The 20134-nt window shown below is 39.5% G+C and overlaps 2 protein-coding genes across 2 annotated transcripts; one reads left to right on the forward strand and one right to left on the reverse strand.

Annotated features, from left to right (window-relative positions):
• The first annotated feature begins 10162 nt into the window (after positions 1 to 10162).
• Positions 10163 to 12021, forward strand: LOC114535067 (vegetative cell wall protein gp1-like). Its single transcript, XM_028556449.1, has 2 exons — positions 10163 to 10940; positions 11330 to 12021. Exons 1-2 carry the CDS (start codon positions 10163 to 10165, stop codon positions 12019 to 12021), a joined length of 1470 nt encoding a protein of 489 aa, XP_028412250.1.
• A 1194-nt stretch (positions 12022 to 13215) lies between these two features.
• LOC114535068 lies at positions 13216 to 19143 on the reverse strand. Its single transcript, XM_028556450.1, has 5 exons — positions 19070 to 19143; positions 15993 to 16718; positions 14708 to 15140; positions 14323 to 14375; positions 13216 to 13763 (listed from the first exon to the last, which is right to left on the reverse strand). The coding sequence occupies exons 2-5, from the start codon at positions 16521 to 16523 to the stop codon at positions 13386 to 13388; spliced, it is 1395 nt and encodes a 464-aa protein (XP_028412251.1). The 5' UTR covers positions 16524 to 16718; positions 19070 to 19143; the 3' UTR covers positions 13216 to 13385.
• Positions 19144 to 20134: the final 991 nt, after the last annotated feature.

Consider the following 20134-nt stretch of genomic DNA (forward strand, 5'->3'; position numbering starts at 1 on the left):
GTTGTCTGATATAGACAAGGAAAGTTTGCAGTCATTGGATGTAAGTCCATTTCATGTCAAAAAGCTGTTAAGTTTCATCGGTGGATGGCGACCTAAACTACATGTGGAATCTTCTAAATTCTGATGCATTCTAAAAGGTCATAAAGTAGTAAAATAGGTCTGGAAAATTAGATCAACCGTCGAAAGATTAAGTGCCCTTGTTGGGAACAAGTTAGGAACTTAACAATCCAAGTTCAACCAGCGTTTTCTGTCATTGAATTATATTGCATTCTCACAATTACCGTCCTTTCGACATTGTGCGAGATGAGAATAAATTCAGTGAAGTGTTCAAAACGAGTTCTTCAATTTTTCATGTAACTCTTGGTAGGTACATAGTACCAAGTCATTTGTCCTCAGTGAAACTGACATTTTTGCAGTCCATAGGCTTTGAAATGTTGTTGGATTAACAGGCAATTTCAGTGTTTGTCAGAGATCAAACCTCGAGTACTTCAAGCGCAGCATGTGTTCAGCTTCATATGATTCAGTATTTCATAAAATTAGATGTCTGCTCAGCTGACGGTTAAATCTATTTAAATTCGCGACGTCGTAGAAATTCTCATTATACAAGAAAGTATATTGTGATGTTTGGAAATGTGCTTTGCAGACAAAAATTGTTGCAACTTGGAATACAAATAATTGAATTTCGGGTTCAGCTAAATGAAGCAAACTCTGTACTTATTTTTAATTTACCTAGTCTATTCGTCAGGAGCAGTTTGCATATAGTAAGTACCTTAACAGCTGAACTATAGCAACTGAATATATGTTTGCATATAGTAAACACCTGAACTTTGCATTGAGAAGCTTTGCAATAATACTTAACTAAGTCTTCGTGAAATGTTTTTGACAAGTGAGGTTTCTTCTAAACTTTTGCAACGTCCACACGCGCATTGCAATGTGGGATTGATTCATACCTAGCCAATCAGCGTGCAGGGTTAGAACTTGTGGTTCGGCGGTTATTTGCTCGTTCCAGTTCTATGCTGGTTCGTGAAAGGTAGGCTTGGCTTATTTGTTCCTATGTCTATGACAAACATTGCAACACTAAGACCACGAGATCGTTTACCAAGAAATAACAGTTTTAGGCAAAATTATCAACACTTATAGCTCTAATACTTCCGGCTCACGAAGATGACAAAATGTCATGTCAATCACTTCAGTTACATATTCCTTTTACATCTTTATCACATACAGAATATAAGTAAACACAAGGGTTGCGTAACAAGTTATTAATTCTTTCGCCCTCATACTTTACATTCCTGATTGGTTGAGACACAAAACTGTGCGATTTTGTTTGAATAGTCTTCTCACCATAACAATATCGTGAAGTAAATGCAAGGAGTGTACAAACTTCGGGTCTTCAACTCAGCTTTGATATGCATTACTTCATCTAAGGCTTTAGCTTTACAATGAAGTACGATTAGTTGGCGGTTTTTGCAGGCGACGCATCACCATTCATGGCAAACGCAGAATTGGACGTGGCCAAACTCGAAGCACTTGAATGGAGCACGGTTCACCTCTCACTGGCCCAGTTGTTAGAGAAACACCGTCTGCCTCAAATAGTCAAAATAATCGAGGGTTTCTATGGTGAGGGCAACGATTCCACCCTTTGCAGTGGTATGATATTATGCCTGCAATCCGTCAAGGCTATTCAGAAAGTGCATGGTCGCTTGAATTGGGGTAAAGGTAAAGAGATTTCGATTCCTCTCGATTGTCGGTGCAAAGTTGAAGTGCGTTCATCGAATTTAAAAGATGTTTATGAAAGCGTCGAAGAACTTTGTTCAGTGTTTCCAAAATACGTTCGTGTCTTACAAGGTAAAAGATTTCTTTACACAAACTGCAAAAATAGCAGAAACGCGAGCTGGTGGCGTCATTATATGACTTAATTGTTACTATTCACGTCAGTCAGCCTTCTCTGCGAAGTCTGATTTTCCCTGTTTTAAAGTAAAAATACTTGCTTCAAAATGGCGTATCCTGCTCATACACCTCAGTCCTGTAGCCTCGTTAAAAATTTTTTACTACATGATATAATTTGATTTGGGGGAAACTGCTGTGTCCCAAAGCATAGTTAATCCCAGACATAACACATAGGGCTACACGGTGGTCTTTCTGTCAACATGAAACTAAAGTACCTTAGCGAAAGCAAACACTAAGCGCTGAATAACATTTCTGTTGTATTTTCAAGGCTGTCAAAAAGAATCGTCAAGCGAAGCTCTACTAAACGTCGGGGATAAATTGCATTTGAAGGCCAATAAGAACAAAAAAATGACTGAAATGATAGTTTGTATCAACCAGTATGACGAGGAGATCCAACTACCGAAAGACTGTGTCGCTTGCTTCCAACCCCTGGTCGATGGAAAAGAGTACTACCTATCGGATGCTTTGAAGAAATTCAAAATGCCATTAAATGTACAATTCGTGGAATTTGACAGCATCGGTGAAGATGCCCGGTCGAATAACAGACCCCCTTGTCAACCCTTTCGAACTATTTGCCTGGACAGAATCTCCAAAGAGAAGGTAATTGAGGGAACTACGATACTCGCTGACGGTCAAAGGCTTTCGATGCAAGTCTTACCTGACGTGGATATCGAGTTGGTTGTTTGCGAGGACTCGTTCCAAAATAGCGCTGATTATGCTAAGGTTTTACAGATCTTAAGCCAAGGAACTCCAAGCAAAGATAGCAACACACAACCCCACAAGTCTGGTAATGTTGACGAGACCCAAAAAAGCACGCAAGCCAAGCTTACCCAACCAGCGGCCCCTATGCCATGCGCGAAAGAGCCAAAGCCAGTTGTTCCCCCAAAGCCCAAGACCAGAACTTCGAATTTGAGCCGCGCCGAACAGGACCCCATTTACGAAGAAATTAGATTGAACGAGGGAGAACACAGCGAATGCCAAATTGTCATCAAAGATTCAACATACACTGCCCTTGATCCGACAGATATTTCTAACCACCAGTATGAAAAGCCTACAGTGAATCTGCTCTCACAGAGCTCAGAAAAACATCTGAACAAACCACGCGATTCACTACCCATTAGACTTCCAGCTACATTTAAGGTCGGGGATTGTAAACACCCGATAACTAATAAATCAGAAGATACTAACACCAAGCCAGATCGTGCTGCAAAACTAGTCGAGAGTTGGTCTACGTCATCCGACACGCACCCTCAGAATCCTTACACTATCCCTGAATGTCCCACTAATACACCGGATGCACACCCCACGTCCGAAAACATGAAAGAAGAAATTTACCAAGCAATCGCCACATATCCATCGGATCTTTCAAGTTTGAATGTTGGAGCTGTCGGCAGACTATTAAACTATTTGGGAATGGAAAAACACGTTGAATTATTCGCCGATGAGCTGATAGACGGTTCAATGTTAGCGAGCATGGATAGGAAAAGTTTACAATCATTGAACGTAGATTCTTTCCATGTCACGAAGCTGTTGAAATTCATCGATGGATGGCGACCTAAGGTTTGAGGCATATTCCCACAGACATGACAAGTGCAGATGACAAAACAAAACCGGAATCAATCTTACATGAATTAGCCCACAGTCATCTAATGTGGAACTTTTATTTCCGTTTCACAGAAGATGAAAACACACTCGGAAGCGATGTGAAACTCAAGAAGCCCTCGAAGCCTCTTTCAATGAATATTCACTAGCAATATTGGACGTGAGACATTTCACCGAACAATTTCATAAAGTTCTTTTTGTAAAGATGTTTGAAGCTTTCGAAACCAAACAGCATGGGTTCCGCCTTCCATGCATATTCCATACTTAATTCATCAAGTTATTCGAACGCATGAAAATAATATTGCTCAGCTGGACTTCCTTATGTGAACTTTCGGATTGAGCAATAACGCCGTTTTCCTAAATATACTTTTCGTCTCGATTATTATTGTTATTATTCTAAATCTTTATACAGGATAAAAACTTCAGTTTCTACACAATATTTATACAATAAAATACAGTGCGACAACTGTTATCAACGTTTGTTCTGTAAACCTAGCTATATACAATACAATTGAACATTTCAACTACATTGAACATTTCAACTCTACGGATAAATTTCAACTACAATAGATTTCGCCACGGAGCATTTTACAGAAATACAGCAAAATACACTCATTGTGACTGAATGTACTTATTGTGAGTTTATTCAGTACCAGTTTGTTCCAATAAAGATTTTACGCGACTAATTTATTTTAGTATCGATCAATTTTTCGGTTGAATTGCTGTATTTATTCGTCACTGACACATGCACTGCAAGGTAAACATCTTATATATGAAGAAAACGTTGAAATACGGAAGACTTACTAACAGAAATATTTCATTACTTCCTGGAGAAAATTGTGCAATTGAATCTCGAATTAAATTGTGCAATTAACCAGTGTGCAATTATGCGATTAAATTCGGAACAGCAAGGTTCCATAAGGTTTGTTTTGATTGTACACAATTGCAGTAAACGTATATATTTTTGACCAATATTCCATCGATAATGTTTCTAAACCAAGCACGTATTTCTTAATTGTGACGACCAGACATCGGTTTCGGAATGTTAAAAAAGTTAATTGGTCAAGGCATTTATTCCGCTAAACAGTTTGGATTTTGCTAATCCGTCTGGATTGTGTTTGTTTGAATCGGTTTTTGTGATGAGAATTGTTTGGAATTAACGGCACGCAGTAGGCAAATTCAAGGATATTTGGCTTTGAATTAGCTCTGATATAAACCTCAACACCTGCGATCGAGGAATCATGGACAGCACAGAACTGGAATTGGCAAAATTTGAGTCTATCGAGTGGAGCCCAGCCTACCTTCCGCTCTCAAAGTTGTTAGATAAATATCCTTTGCCACAAATTGTCAAAATCATCGAGGGCTTCTACGGTGAAAGGAACGATTCCACTTTCTGTAACAATGCCATATTATGCCTGCACTCAATCAAAACGGTCCAAAAGGTTTACGGTCACTTAGGTTGTGACACCGGTAAAGAGATTTTAATTCCACTCGATTGTCGAAGTAAAGTCGAAGTGCGTGCATCGAATTTAAAAGATGTTTATGAAAGCGTAGAAGAGCTTTGCTCAGTGTCTCCAAAATACGTTCGTGTCTCACAAGGTGAATAGCTATTGCACTTTATAGCTATAGAATTAAAGAAATACTGAATTACAAGCTTTAAGATGTTAGCAATAACTACAAAGGCACTTTCTCAGTCTTTCTGCATTGTTATACTTGGTTTCTTTCGCCCTCGTTTCACACAAGAGTTCTGCCATGGTCGTATTATCCTAGCTACTATCTTTTTTTTAGTATCTAGCAGAAAATAAGTAATATCTTGCCCAGATCATGTAACCACCAAGCAGTTATATTGTTATCTAATATACTATTTTCAGCCTATCACAGTAAGTCGTCAAACGAAGCTCTATTGAATGTCGGAGATAAATTGCAGTTGAAAGGTAATAATAAAAGAAAAATGAAAGAAAATTTGGTTTGTATTAACCAATATGGCCAAAAGATTGAACTACCGAAAGACACTGTTTCCGGCTTTCAACCTCTGGTCGATGGAAAAGAGTACTACCTATCAGATGCTTTAAAAAAATTCAAAATGCCGTTAAAAGTGCAATTCGTAGAACTTGACAGCATCGGTGAAGATGCCCGGTCGGATAACAGACCCCCTTGTGAACCCTTTCGAACCATTTGCCTGGACAAAATCTCCAAAGAGAAGGTCGTTGAGGCAACTACGATACTTGCTGACGGTCAGAAGCTTTCGATGCAAATCTCCCCTGATGTGAATATCGAGTTGGTGGTTTGCGCGGACTCGTTCCGAAACAACGCTGATTATGCTAAAATTTGTCAGATGTTCAACCAAGCAACAACACCCAGCGAGGATAGCAACGCACAATTGTACGAAGATATTGATGATGCGATCCGAAATATAACGCGAAGCAAGCCTACCCAAGCATCGGTTAAGCGTTCCTCTCAAAAGCAAAAACCAGTCGTATCACCAAAGCCGAAGCCAAGAAATTTAACTTTGGCGCGCGCTGACCCCGATCCAACTTATGAAGAGATTGGATTGAATACAAAAGATGAACGCGAACCCGTCATTGAAGAGTCGCAATATACCGCGCTTGATCCGACGTATATCTCCAGTCAAAAATATGAAAAACCTGTTATGGAACAACAACAAATTCAAAGCTCTAGAAACCCACTTAAAATGACTGAGAAACCTCCTCCCGTGCCCAAGAAAACAGTCAAAATACCTACCAATGTTTCATCTGAAGTCAAAAAGTGTAAGAAATCTGAGGTTTTGTACAGCGAGCCAGACCAACCAACTTTTTCAAAACCGCCCGTCACGCACCCCAAAAATCCTCATAGTATACCTGAATGTCCCGCCAGAACACCTGATGCACACTCTTCACCCCATTTAAGTCGACATCCTGTAGTTGAACCCGAGAGCAAAAATGAGGGGAACTACCTCGCCATCGCAGAATATCCATTAGATCTGTCAAACCTGAAGGTTGCAGACGTTGGCAGGTTACTGGAATACCTGGGCATGAAAAAACACGTTGAAATATTTAGAAAAGAGATGGTCGACGGCTCGATGTTGGCTTGTATAGACAGAGAGAGTTTGCACTCGCTGGATGTCGACCCGTTTCATGCCAAGAAACTGTTGAGGTTCATTGGAGGTTGGCGTCCCAAGGTGTAACCATCAGTTTGCACAGACATATCTCGTCTAATCCTTTACTTTGCAAGAATATAAACACAAAAATTGAATTTTGACAAAGCATTTGACATCGCACAATAAAGTCGATGCAATTTTTCATGCCGGAAACACAGTAAATCACGAAAACAAATTAACGCCGACATTTTCAGAAAGCACCACATTTCATTTGAAAAAAAGAGTTAGATTTTCATTGTTAAACCTTTGAATTGTTTGAGAAAGGTCAAGCACACTGATCAAGAAACACACATTTTTTGTCACATTCAATACGACTGTGCTTTTAAATATATAAAATATATTATATTACACTGTATATGCCCACTTTCAGATAATTTTTTGACCAAGGGCAGTTTACAAAACCACCAGCATTCATTTTAATCACGAAGTGCTGCCATAATTGCATGACTTGTTCAATTGCATACAACTTTCTAATGGCAGACGTTTCAATACGCAACAACGATGTTATGCGAGAAATATTACCCCGCATTTGATGCAATATGCTGTATATTGACCAGCTACATATTAGACTCTCATGCAAATTATGGTTTTTTTGAATAAAGGTATGAAATAAGTAAAGTCTCGTGCACGTAAAGCAGATATAATTATCCTTAATGATAATCTTTCAGCCACTGAAAACAGAACCGTGAAATGAACCAGTATATCTAGTAGCTTTCACATAACACCCGCTCATTTTAAGAATGTGAAATTATTTTCCAAATTTCTGAAATGACTTAAAACATATCCGGAAGTTGATACTACCAATTTGTCGTTTGAGACAATTGTTTATGTCCATTTAAAAGTTGTTATCCTGTTATGTCATATAATTGTGTAACTTAGTTCCTTATTTTTTTGAATTAAACATCGAGAGATTATATAGAATAAAATAGAGTTGAATTTTATATATAAAGAAACAAGACGATATTACAGAATTGCTTGCAAAATATCATAATATTAGGGCAAAAGCATAGACCGGTTGTTATTCAATTGCCCTAGCTGACATATCTTGCACAGCAGGTTTGATAAGGATGTGTTTTGTGCCAGGGTTTCGAACCTTTTGAAATCACACAGCATGGTTTCGTTTTATCATTTTGAATATTTTATTAAATTATTCAAAACCGTGTGAGAACAATACTGTCTCAACTGACTAGCTAGCTGTTTATGTACACTGACATTTCACCGAGTATATCTTTGGAATCCAATATATTTTGCCGTCTCGACGTGAAGCCTTGTGAGATTTAGCAGAAGCGAATCACAAAGCCGAAATAGCTACTGATTCGAAACATTGCCAAGCACGGAAGACGTGGCGACTTTAATTGTTTCGATAAAGATTTGGACTTGCCTATGTAGTCAATTATTTCACAATCTCTGCGATTTGTGTGGAACATTGTCGGAGTATATTCGGCATACGAAGTCTTCACATGGTAAACACAAGAGAAATTGAAAATACAAGCTCAAGCGAAGGATATTGATGAAAAGGTAAAAAAGTTACCAGCAAGCAGGTGATTCAAGATTTCATTTATAACTTCCGCCTAAAATAACTCCGCATTCAAATTATCCAAAGGTTTTGCATAAATTGAAAAGTACTGACCAGCATTGAGCTCGACCTCTTTAGGTAAACAAGAAAATACGGTTGGTTTGCCGTACACAACTTCTTAAGGATTAGGCTTTTAAATTTACAATCTGAATTCACGACGACTTCAAGTGGCGCTGTAAAGATCCATAAACAAACACACCAACGTCTCGCTACGAGGAAGTGTGAAACAAAAATTACGGTATATAGCTGTCAGTGAAGCTAATTGTGAAGTAAGTTAGATACCGTTGTTTTGTATATTATGGTATCCCGTGGGGAAGACGACCTGCTCAACACGATAACTTGGAGCGATGATTCGTATATCTTGTCGGAATTTTTGACCGAATTTCCGTTACCACAAGTGGTTAAAATCGTGCGTGGTCACGATGGAACTATGACAAACAGCCCAACTTTAGGTTTCGGCGAGGTGCTCACCCTACACGCCTTAAGAGAATCGCGAACACTCGTCGGTGAGGACAAAAATGAAAATGAGTTCGCTGTCGCTTTGAACTATCCGGACGACTTTCAGGTTCTACCTCAAACGAGCGACTGTAAGCTCGACTCGTGCGGCGTGACCGATTTAGCATCGTTCTACCAAACCGTGAAGTACTTGGAAGTGATTCAAGCGCATTATGGTACGGACGAAGACCTCAACTCCTCGGCGCAAGGGGAACTGTTGGAAATACTGGACATCGTCAAACCTCAGAAACCCGATAAGGCAAAAGTCCACGTTCTTAATCTGCATAGTGAACAGAAATCCACGCTGACTTATACGTGCTCGGCGAGATTTAGACCGCTTCTCGATTGGAAAAAATACAAAGCTAATGAACTGAAGACGCATCAGTATGGGTTTCCAATAAGAGTAAAATTCGCAGAAAACGCCGATTGGATTCGTGAAGATATGGAATGTCAGAGGTAGGCAAGATTTATTGTCACTGCTTAGTAATACTGTAAGGTTGATTTAAGACGTTTAAACGTACCACTTCAGACAATACCCTTCAATAAATATATATCTCATAGTCTTTGTATGTAAAATGACATGTCCGTATTCAACATTTACTGATGTTTAATGGATTAATGCCAAAGAAAACAAACATCAAGTCGAAAAAAATTTTCCCCCAAATGAAATTACTATAGGCTCTAAACATTATGACTTTCGAGTTTTGTACGTTGCTAGCTCATGCAAGCGGCGACACGATTTCAAATCAAATACAGACTACAATATTTTATTTATAAAATCGTGTGTTGAGAGATAATTTGATATTAATCCCTAAACGGCGAAACCAAGGCGTTTCTCACGAACCTTAAAGGGCCTGACACAACAAATACATGGGCGATTCTTCGAGTCTATTCTTCCTTAGACCTACGTGGTATAGCTGACGCTAATTGACAGTCTCTCGTACACACACGCCGCTGTAGAAATCTTACACATCTAAATCTTGTTCAACAGGATAATTTCGAAGACCCCTGTCATCAACATCACAGACGAGACACAGGATATTACAATCATCAGCACAACAGTAGCGAGCGATCCAGAGTTGAAATTCTGCTACGAAATCCCGAAAAATTTGGAAATAAAGGTCGCCGTCGCGGAGGGCTTTGCGAACGGTGCCAAGCACTACACCGATGTTGTTGACGATCTCAACCAACGCTTTGACGTTGCGAAATTCATGACCAGCTTCGAGCCGACGATGATACGACGTCGCAACGCAATAAGACAATATAACTACGACACAATAAGGAAATGTATCGTGAAAAAATTCAGACATTCTGTCCTCGTGGAACAGGCGACGGACGCCCCAGCGCTGCCACCGAGGCGTCAAGTGCCTAGAACTGTTAGTATGCCCCCAACTCCACCGAAACCAACACCAACCGCCCCCCTCCGGTCAAATTCTGAATCTCATGTTGAACACGATGCTGTAGATTCTCCTCCAGGGGGGGAAGATGATGCATCGGCAACATTATCTGAAGCTACACTGCAATCAACTGAAGATGATGTAAATAACCCTAAAGGTCCTGGGGTGAGACGAGTAAAGCCACCTATAAACATCCCAATTACTCCGAAGGCACACGCCAGTAACCCTGATGATCCCCCAAAGCCAAAAGCGAAGGAGCCTAAACCACATGTGAAACCACCTATAAATACCCCAACTTCATCCCCAGTTGTACCACCAGCAACCACCAATGTCCCCAAAGATCCCGCGGACTCAAAGAGTAACAAAACACCGGTGGAATTGCCAAAACCCGCCCCAGATTCTGTGTCAACGATAAGAAATAAACCAATTTCACCGCTGGTGGCTGAACTGAAGAACCGTGTTAAGATCCCAGTTCGACCCCCACGTTCCCTGCCCCCGGGTAAAAAGTCCAAACCCGAAGAAGTCGAAACGAATGAACCCCCGCCTAAAGCAGTTACGACTAACAAGCCCCTTGATAAGGCACTCGATGAAACAGATGCTCCTGGAATCGAGGCTAAACAAACCATCACAAATAGTTCACCATCGGCTCCACAAACCGACGTAGAGGCGAATCTGCAAAATAACGAATCAGCGGTTGCAGCTCCGAAATTACCGCCCCGTGACGGACGGCCAAAGTTGCACGAGACGCCCAACAATGACCAAGGTAAGCCGATGCAGTCATTTATCTTTCTGAAAGTCAAGAATCTCAAGACTTGAATTCATGTATTTGGAAATTACTGCACATGAAATGATTGCTAGATCACTGGTGTTGCATCGTAGTATAGCCTTCCTTTGTATTGTATTGCATCGTATTGTATGATATTGTTTGTATACACGTCCCCAGAGTATGTATTCAAGAGTGTAGATTACTTCACTTCGTTAAGATAATGCAACTTTGCACATAATATACTCAATAACATACGCTAGAAAGAGAAAACCGCCGACGAAAATCGGCCTTTTAGCTTCGGCTTTATAGGTTTACCGACAAACATGGAAGTTCTGTTGTTCACATTTGACTAGTGCCTGTCTAAATGTAATATTTACTTTTTCAAGGTGGTTCTATGGCGGAAGAAGTTCGCACAACTAGTCAGAACGAAGAGAACCACCACCAAACTGGCACAGATTATATCCCTAACCTTCCCCCGAAATCCCCCAAATGGCCGCAAAAATATCCCATAGAAAATCCCAATTACGTTATCCCAATACAGCCAAATGTGTCCAGCAATTACCCTCAATCGCCCTCCGTGCCCCCTGCAGTACCGTCTAGTCCCCGTCCAGGGAACAAGGCTCGTACACAGTGGGGAAAGAAACGTTCTGACACATTACCGAGAGAATTTAAATTCGGCCAAAACAACGAGTACGCTATTCCACAAACAGGAAATGAAGATAGCGTATATGAAGAGCCGTTTCAAAGACCCGTAGCAATGCCGACGGTACACGAGAAGAATTCCCCTACGACTGCTAAGTTCCCAGGTCACGATGAAAATCCATACGACTTGGTGGCTAGGATTCCCTTAGATCTATCTGGCCTCAGCATTGGCCAAGTCTCTGATTTGCTGAAAAATTTGAACATGGCCGAGTATGCAGAGACGTTTGAGAATGAAATGATAGACGGGTGTTTGTTGAAGGAGATGAAGGAGAGCCAATTGACAGACCTTAAAATGACCTCTTTTCATCGCACAAAGTTGCTCAATTTTATCAACGGTTGGCGGCCGAAATTAGCAGCAGACAAACGGAAAACCTAATCAATGGAATATTATTGCCCTTATTTCACAGGAAAACTCCAGTTTCGTGCATGAAATATACAATTCAGGTGACACAAAAATAGAGATAATTTTCACTGAGAACCGAATAGAATAGAAACATTAACTGTCAATATCGGTAATAACTTTTTTTCGTTCATTAGGTGGCTTTCGCGCATTATAATACACGAAATTCGCGCAAAAAGCCAATGCAAATGCTAAAAGAGGCGAAGTGTACGTGGCATCGCAAAAAAAAGCAAGGTTGAGCTGGTTTTGTTTGCAAAAGTCCGAATTTCATCGCGATGAATGTGTGTTAAACCAGCGTAAGGCGACAGACAGTTGATATACCCAACATCAAACAAGTGTCTCATCGATTTTTTTTTACATTAAATTAGCACAAGCGCACGTACAATAATTTTACAATTGCCGTCAGCTTGGTTGATTTTTAAAACAGGTACATTTATCAGAAGTGACTGTGGAATCAACCAGGACGGTGCCTATGACGTTATACGCCAACGAAGAATACCTAGGCATATTGTAGTTAGAGAAATCGTTAAAAAACCTAGCGGATTAATGTGATTAATAGTATACATTGGACGAAAATACACAAACAATGGACGTATCTACAATAATAATTATCGTCCATTAGATATAAAGAGAGACTAAAAATATTAATATGCTTGCGCCTAAATTTCTTTAAATGTATCGTGATTATTCTTGTGAATTATTGATCATAAAATTATATTTACACACAGATGAAATGTGCAACACGGACACAAAGTTTAGAATGTTGCTTTTGTGTTTGTTGTGATGTTGTGTGTTGTTGCTGTGTTGTTGTTGTTGTTGTTGTTGCTATTGTTGTTGTTGTGTTGCTGTTGTTAATATTGTGTTGTTGTCGTTCTACTTCTGCTGTTAGGGACCTTAAGCATATAGGACGGGAACACGACGACGGCAGCTATAAATACAATGCTTCATGGAGAAGAAATGAATTATTAAATACCTATGGGAATTTTAGACGTGATCTGAGTTCTGTTTAGAACGGCAAAACGTCGTTTATTACGTCCTATGTAAAACGTCTGCATTTCAGGACTCAGTGAGCGCTACCCTGAATTAGGCTCAATAGAATTGTCCCTAAACGTAAACAGGATGTTTTCAACTTCTTATATCTCATTAATTTGGTACAGTTGATGATATAGAACAACGCTTTGCCATAACATTAATTCAAAGGAGTATTCCAACCACGTCGTCGTCGTGTTGCCGTCCTACATGCTTAAGGTCGTGTTGCCGTCCTACATGCTTAAGGTCCCTATTGTGTTGTCATCATTGTCTTGACAAGTCCCAACCTAAACGGCAACCTTAATTCCCCTTCAATCTGTGATCGTGGGTCGCCAGTTTTCGCTGATAGCTTTGATCAATTTGTGAGCATGAAACGGTGTCATCTTAAAATGGGACTGAAGGATTTCCTTGTCCAACTCTTTTAAGATTTTACCATCCACTTGTTCCTTCTCAAAAACTTCGCTATACTGTCCCAAGTTTAGGTCATCCAGTAACGTCTTGATCTCATGCACTGTCAAATCCTCTGTCTTGCGGCTGGATTTGATAATCTTTTGGCGCGTTTGTTTAAAACGGTCGTTGTAATCGATAGGGGAAACAGGGGAAACAGGGGAAATAGAGGAAATAGGGGAAATAGGGACTGGTGGAGGCTCATAATCATCATCATCGCTATCGCCATTGTCATCATCAGCCTGGACAAAAAAAAAACATTCATAAACCTCAAGAAAAACACAAATTTAACCAACGTGCTTCAAAAGTCCCGCGTGCCGGTTGTACGAAAGCTGGATAGCGCTATCCACCGGAAAGTGCCTTTTTGCAATCGCTCTATAATTGCTCGTTGTTCGGTATAACTTGAATTAAACCTTGGTATTCCTAAATTGGGGGTTCGCTTCAATAATTGCTAGCTCCAAATTTGTTTTTTTTTCTCCATAATTTATAAAATGGAATTACAATGGTTTTACAACGACAGGACACAGTAGTAGCTACTTAAAGATTAGGGTACATGAAACATGTCTACATAAAATAGAGATAACAGCAAAGTATAATAATAGCCTATACCGTATAGTTTAAAAATATTAATCTAAGAACTAAAACTGTTCTGCGTCATATAAAGTTGTTACAGACGGGGTATGAAAGTAATGAAACTCTTATGTTTGCCGTCAGTTCTACAAACTGGGGTTTCGAAGCACCTACTACGAAGCGTGGGCAATCTTGCAACCAGAAGTACATATACATAATATATTACCCTACCTCTTCCTGACGTTTTTCGGTGTCTGCCGGAGGTGTTGTAGAGTATGACAGCCCTAGAAAATTAAAATATCCAATTTCATCAATAGATCCTCATCCCCAAATCATCCACAGATTTAGATGAACTCAATTTGAACACAGCCTTAGTTTTTTTTAATCTGTTTTAAGCCGTCGTGCCGTTCCTGCCTAAATTGTCGTTTGCGGAAAAATCCATGTAAATTTTATGTTGTAAAATGATGGCAATGTGCAGGAATAAATAAAAGAATCTCGAACCGAGGATTTTGAGAAACGATGTGAGGGAACATGCAAAGGCCCTGGGTTCAAGGTTGCCTTGGCTCTTAGACATGCACGCATGCGTGAGTGCAAGCAAGTGCTGACCAAAACACACCTGAGCTACTGCTTAATTTCCTCGATAGTGTTTGAATGAAACCGATTACTTTGCCTTTCCCAGTACCTTTGGGCGACGTTATGGGGCTTGTGCTGTCAGCGGCATCTTTTTTTGGCAAACCAGGAGAACGTGATGTAACGGGCAACGTAGAAAACTTTGCATTAAAAGGAGTCTTCGGGTTTCTGGGAACCGTGCTACTTTTCTTCCCGCCAACAGGGCTTTCTAGCTTACACGTTCCTTCAGCTGGTTTTTCGTACGCCTCATCATCTTCGTCCTTCTTTTGGAATAGGGACTCCATATCAATATATCCTCCATCGTCCAAGGGATAATCTTCATCCTCCTCGGTGGGGCTAGCTTCAACCGCAGGTTGTTTGCCGAAAAATGACTCTGCATATGGGATAGCCGTGACGGCGGCTTCAACGTCATCGTATATCTAGAAAACGACGAACAAGCGTCACACATGTAAACTCAATCCATGCAGAAACTACGATATAAATTACGGTAACCATGCATCAACATCATAAAATCGTAAAATTTTTGAAGCAAATATTTTAGGGCATAATTTTCAATGCAAGCACGATAGTTTCTTGTTATGATATAAATGCTGTATGATTTTATCCAACATCGTAGGAATTGGTGTTTATGAAGTTTCAACCCGAAAATCTAATCACTGGTTCACAATGGTGCATTTCTGTATCGCTATCAAAGAGAACACGATTGAATAACTTTAAAAAGTTCATTTTTTCTTCCGATAACTCGTTTCATGTAAACAGGCTCTTAGTCGAAATCTTTTAGAACATAATAATTATTCAATGCAAGCACGATAATTTCTTGTCAAAATACAGTCCTATAACATTCTATCCAATATTTCGTACTAGTATTTAAACTAGTATTTTCGTTCAACTTTCTGGCCTTTTTTAGTTCCTCCAGGACTGTTCAATTTGTGTGCAAGTAAATTCCGCCATTTTGTTTATTTTGGCAAAATCATTAATTGTAATGCAGTACAATTAATGAAATAAATGTACTCCTCTCAATCAACAACATCCATGCAACAATTTTATGATGCTAATAATACATTTAGATTATGACCTTGAGATTTTTATGAGATGATAGTTGAGAAGGGAGGAGTCTCTGATATTATATATAGTTCATGCACGATAGAGCTCATGCCTATATATGGCGAGTAATTCCCTCGGTAAAACTAAGTAAAGAAACAAACAATGTTTCCAAGAGTTTTATTGCACTAGGTTCTTAGTATCATAAAATGCATCGTATTAGAACTTACCCCTTCATTTTTTGCGATGTTTTCTTTCACCTTTGTCAGATTCATCTTGCTGTTAATATCCTCACATAAACTACGATATTGTGAATGGCTGCCAGTCGCCTCAAGCGGGGCGAATACAGTCACGTCAAGCGTGCTGGGAAACGTTAATATCGACTGGCTTTCCACGTCACGAGACGTTGCGATGACGGTTTGTTTTAAGACAATCTTTCTCACCCGTATCAAACCTCTTGGAAGGTACCCAGACGAGCTGCTTTGCTTTATAAACTGCACAGTAAAAGGCAGTGAAAATTTGTCATGTGCTTCAGCAATGAAAACAGCATCCTTGTGCTTTTCTGTAACAATGAGTTCGCTCAACTGATCCAAACCCAAAGTGACTTCACAACCGCGACTGTCCAGGCAGATTAACTTCATCTTATCCTTGTCGAAATACAATGCTTTCAATTTTTCCCCCTCCTCGTCTCCCTTTGTTCCATTGCCGTTTGGTAAGCGAACGTATGTGTATTTACTCGGAAATACTGAACATGCCCTCATAGGAGTATTGCAATCATCCAAACACTTTTCCACGAAAACCTGGACTTTGTGGGGCGAGTTTAAGGGGATGTATATCTCTTCCCCTATATCGGTGATTCCCAGATAATATTGCGTGTCTTTTAGAGCGTGAAGATTGAGCTCCTGCCCTCGACCCAGTGTTGTTTCGTCAGTGGCTCCATACGCTCCTTCGCTAATCTGTTGTCGAAGGAAAAAGATACAGTTGAACAATTCTGGATAAAGGTTTTGCGATCACTCAAGTGATGTTATGGTAGTATTTATCACTAGTTACGTGCCCAGAGAGAGCTGTGCGATGTGTCAACATAGAAGCACACCCAATATATGCTATAAAGCTATCTGGGTGATCTAAAATGGGACTGGGAATAGTATTTAAAATGAAAATCTATAACTCGGTTGAAACAACCTGATGTAATATCCCTATATTCCTTGAATTATTCTTTAGTTTCGGTTTTCAAATTTATGTCAGAGCTATAGTTTTTATAACTAAACAAAATCACAAAATTTCGACTAGTTTCCTAAGTAATGATATACGGTATTATCCATTAAATATTGCAGAATTGATTTCTATTTTTATCTATTATAAATTGATTTCTATTTCTATCTATCATTATCTATCATAAATATGGAATACATGTGTATTCATGTGTACTCGAATAGCTTTGCTTAGAATCTCAGAATCATATATCATATTATATATGTCAAGTGGTAGACTATGACCTTTTCACTCTGCCCTTCGCAAAAACATTTTACTCTGTCAAATGTCATTCAAACTGCACCTTACCAGAATATTATTCTGTTCAATGTCAGACCTAGTTTGTCTGACCCATTTTAACCTTTCAATGCCAGAATTTTTGCTCAGTCAAAAGCCAGACCAATTTATTTTGTCTAACTTTGCCCCAAGTCAAGCTATCTCACTTTGTCAAATGCCAGCCAATTTTACTACTCCGCGCCAGACTGACCATATTTTATACTTTATTTAAGCCCAGACGTTTTTACTTTGTAAAAAGCAGCGACCCACTAAGGGGTTAGGAAGATTAAAATGATAAGGTATATGATGAATATACGTGGGATGATAGTCGAAAGGTATGTAGTTTTTTTAAGCATTGTAAATATTATATGTTATTACTGATTCGCATTCTGTTGCTATCACTTCTTCAGTCTGGACGTATTTTTATAAAATCATGTACACTCTTTCATTTCACGACTCTAAATTTTTAAAAGAACGTCGTTCTGCATGATAAGACAACTTATATAAAAAGACAATCGATACGATTTGATTGATTAAGGTAGTGTAGGGGGTGACGATAAATTTGTTGTAGAGAAATTGTACAATCGCCACTTTCTTGATTTCCATATAGTGGTAAGTGTCGTAAACAAGTCATTTCCGACGGTGTGGTATAGTCTAGATCTATATCGTTTCCTTGTACGATCTTCAAATGCGATATCTATACCAGGATATACGAAATTACACAATACCTAATCAATATACAGCGCCTATACCCTGACATGTTAGTTGCAAGGTCATGCAGTTACCACAATATTTAAACCCAGGCTGTATTACCTGTATACAACAACTATTAGAGATTACCAAAGTTGATGAGAGTTGAGAAACGAGAGTTTGCACGAGAGTTTCCCAAACTCTCGGGCAATGGTCGAACGAGGATGAGAGTTGACAAGAGTACACAAGAGTGTACGAGACGGTTGCAATTCTCGCAGTCAGACTAGCTAGCAAGAGTTGCAAACTCTCATGAACTCTGGTTCTCGTTTCACCGGGACTTTAGCATAATATATTAGCTATAAATAACGGATAATTATGAACATATTTCACCATTGTTTCCAATACTACAGACATCTTTCCAAGAAAGTGGTTCAGAGTCCAGACAGTGTCGAGAATAAGAACGAAAGTGTATTATTTTGTACTTCGAACGAGTACAGAATTCGCTCCTATAGCTATATAAGGCAAGCAATGCATCTCTTCCTGCTATTTTGGTACGACAAATCTAAAACACGCAGTGTACGTCGATTCCACATTTAAAGAAACGTTGGATTGACGAAAATCGAGCGCTGAGATGAAGAAGTAGATGTCGCAAGCGAAGGAGGCAGCGAGAAATAGCAACTTATGTATACACGAAGGTATTTGACCATGGCCGCCGAACATTTATAGAACGATTAATATAACACATTGAGATTAAGCTTCGACGACTCAAGGTACATAATATCACAGCGTCTGTTGTTGTCTGATGCGCCGTGCGAGAAAAAGTTGCAAAGCGGTTGTGGAGTAGAGAGCTAGATAGATACGCTACTTGAAAGAGTTCAAACATGTAACCAGAGTTACGCGGTTTTGATCCAAACATCTTATGATTTCTAAGCATGCATGGCTGATCGTACACCATAACAGCAATCGAACAAGCTAGAATCTTGCTTGAGCGCTTCATTCGAATAATACAAGCGTGGATAGACTAGAATGACCTATGCTATAAAGTATTCATCGTATTATATAAAGTACATCGTATTGCTGTTGTCGTTACCTGTACAATTTGTGGCAGATTGAACCGTTCCAAGAATAATGTCAACGGAACCTCGGCGTCGCTCCAAGTAAGCGCCATTTGTCTTCCTAGATTACCGCTTGAATCCCAGCTTCGAAAAAAGCAATTTCCAAGTTTGTTTGCTTTTCAGAAGCTTCAAAGTTGTCTTGCGAGCAACTTATGTGCCACGGACTTCCTTATTTGCCATAGTTAACGAAACCCCGAGAAGTCAGGACAACCCGTGACGTGTTTGTCTACGCCGACACTTGTTGCATTCCAAGGCGTCGATTTTTTCACGAATGAAATATAAACAATGAAGGTCACATTGTAGAGTTCAAGCAATATAAAGCATGTCTAAGAGTCTTTGAATGTCTAAAGAGTGTTTGAAATAAACAAGCGACAAGTATATGCGATACATATGAAGACTTTTTATGCAGTCTACGATCTTTGAGTACTAAAGTACTTTATTTTCACAAAGACCGACCAAAAACATTTTGCATACGTAACAAACTAACAATGAATTTGGCTAAGTGATAAACAACTGACAGCAGTTGCCGAACATACTGTTGCACAAGGCACAACTCACAAGCTGTCTTTCAAAAGCAATTTGTCGAACGATTTGTAAACTATTCTGAAGGCAAGCACTCTCTATGTTCCTTCGTGTACGGTTCTTTCAAAGCAAATTGCAATTCCAATTACTATGGAATCGCTATTCGTTGTGTAAACATATTTCTTCATGGACGGGTTACTATACGAATTATTATTGATTCGTTGTGTCAACATGTTTTTCAGTGGACGGGTTGCAATGAATTATTTCATTTTGTTTGCATTGAAGATTACAGTAGGCAAACAATTTCCCACATTTCCCGACTTTCATTTTGTCGAGTTTCACCTGAGGATATACTTGAACATATACGAATAATTATGGTAACGGAAATTTGAAAATTTATTGTTAAACACACAATTCCTGTGTCTGCTGTGACGATGACGGAAATTGTGAAAAATTCTTATCCCGGCTAGATGGTACACGGCGAGAACGGATAACCGCTGGAAATTGGTGCGCGGGCA

Source organism: Dendronephthya gigantea, unplaced genomic scaffold, assembly GCF_004324835.1.
Source record: "Dendronephthya gigantea isolate DGI-Jeju-01 unplaced genomic scaffold, DenGig_1.0 000110F, whole genome shotgun sequence".
Classification (NCBI taxonomy): Eukaryota; Metazoa; Cnidaria; class Anthozoa; order Malacalcyonacea; family Nephtheidae; genus Dendronephthya; species Dendronephthya gigantea.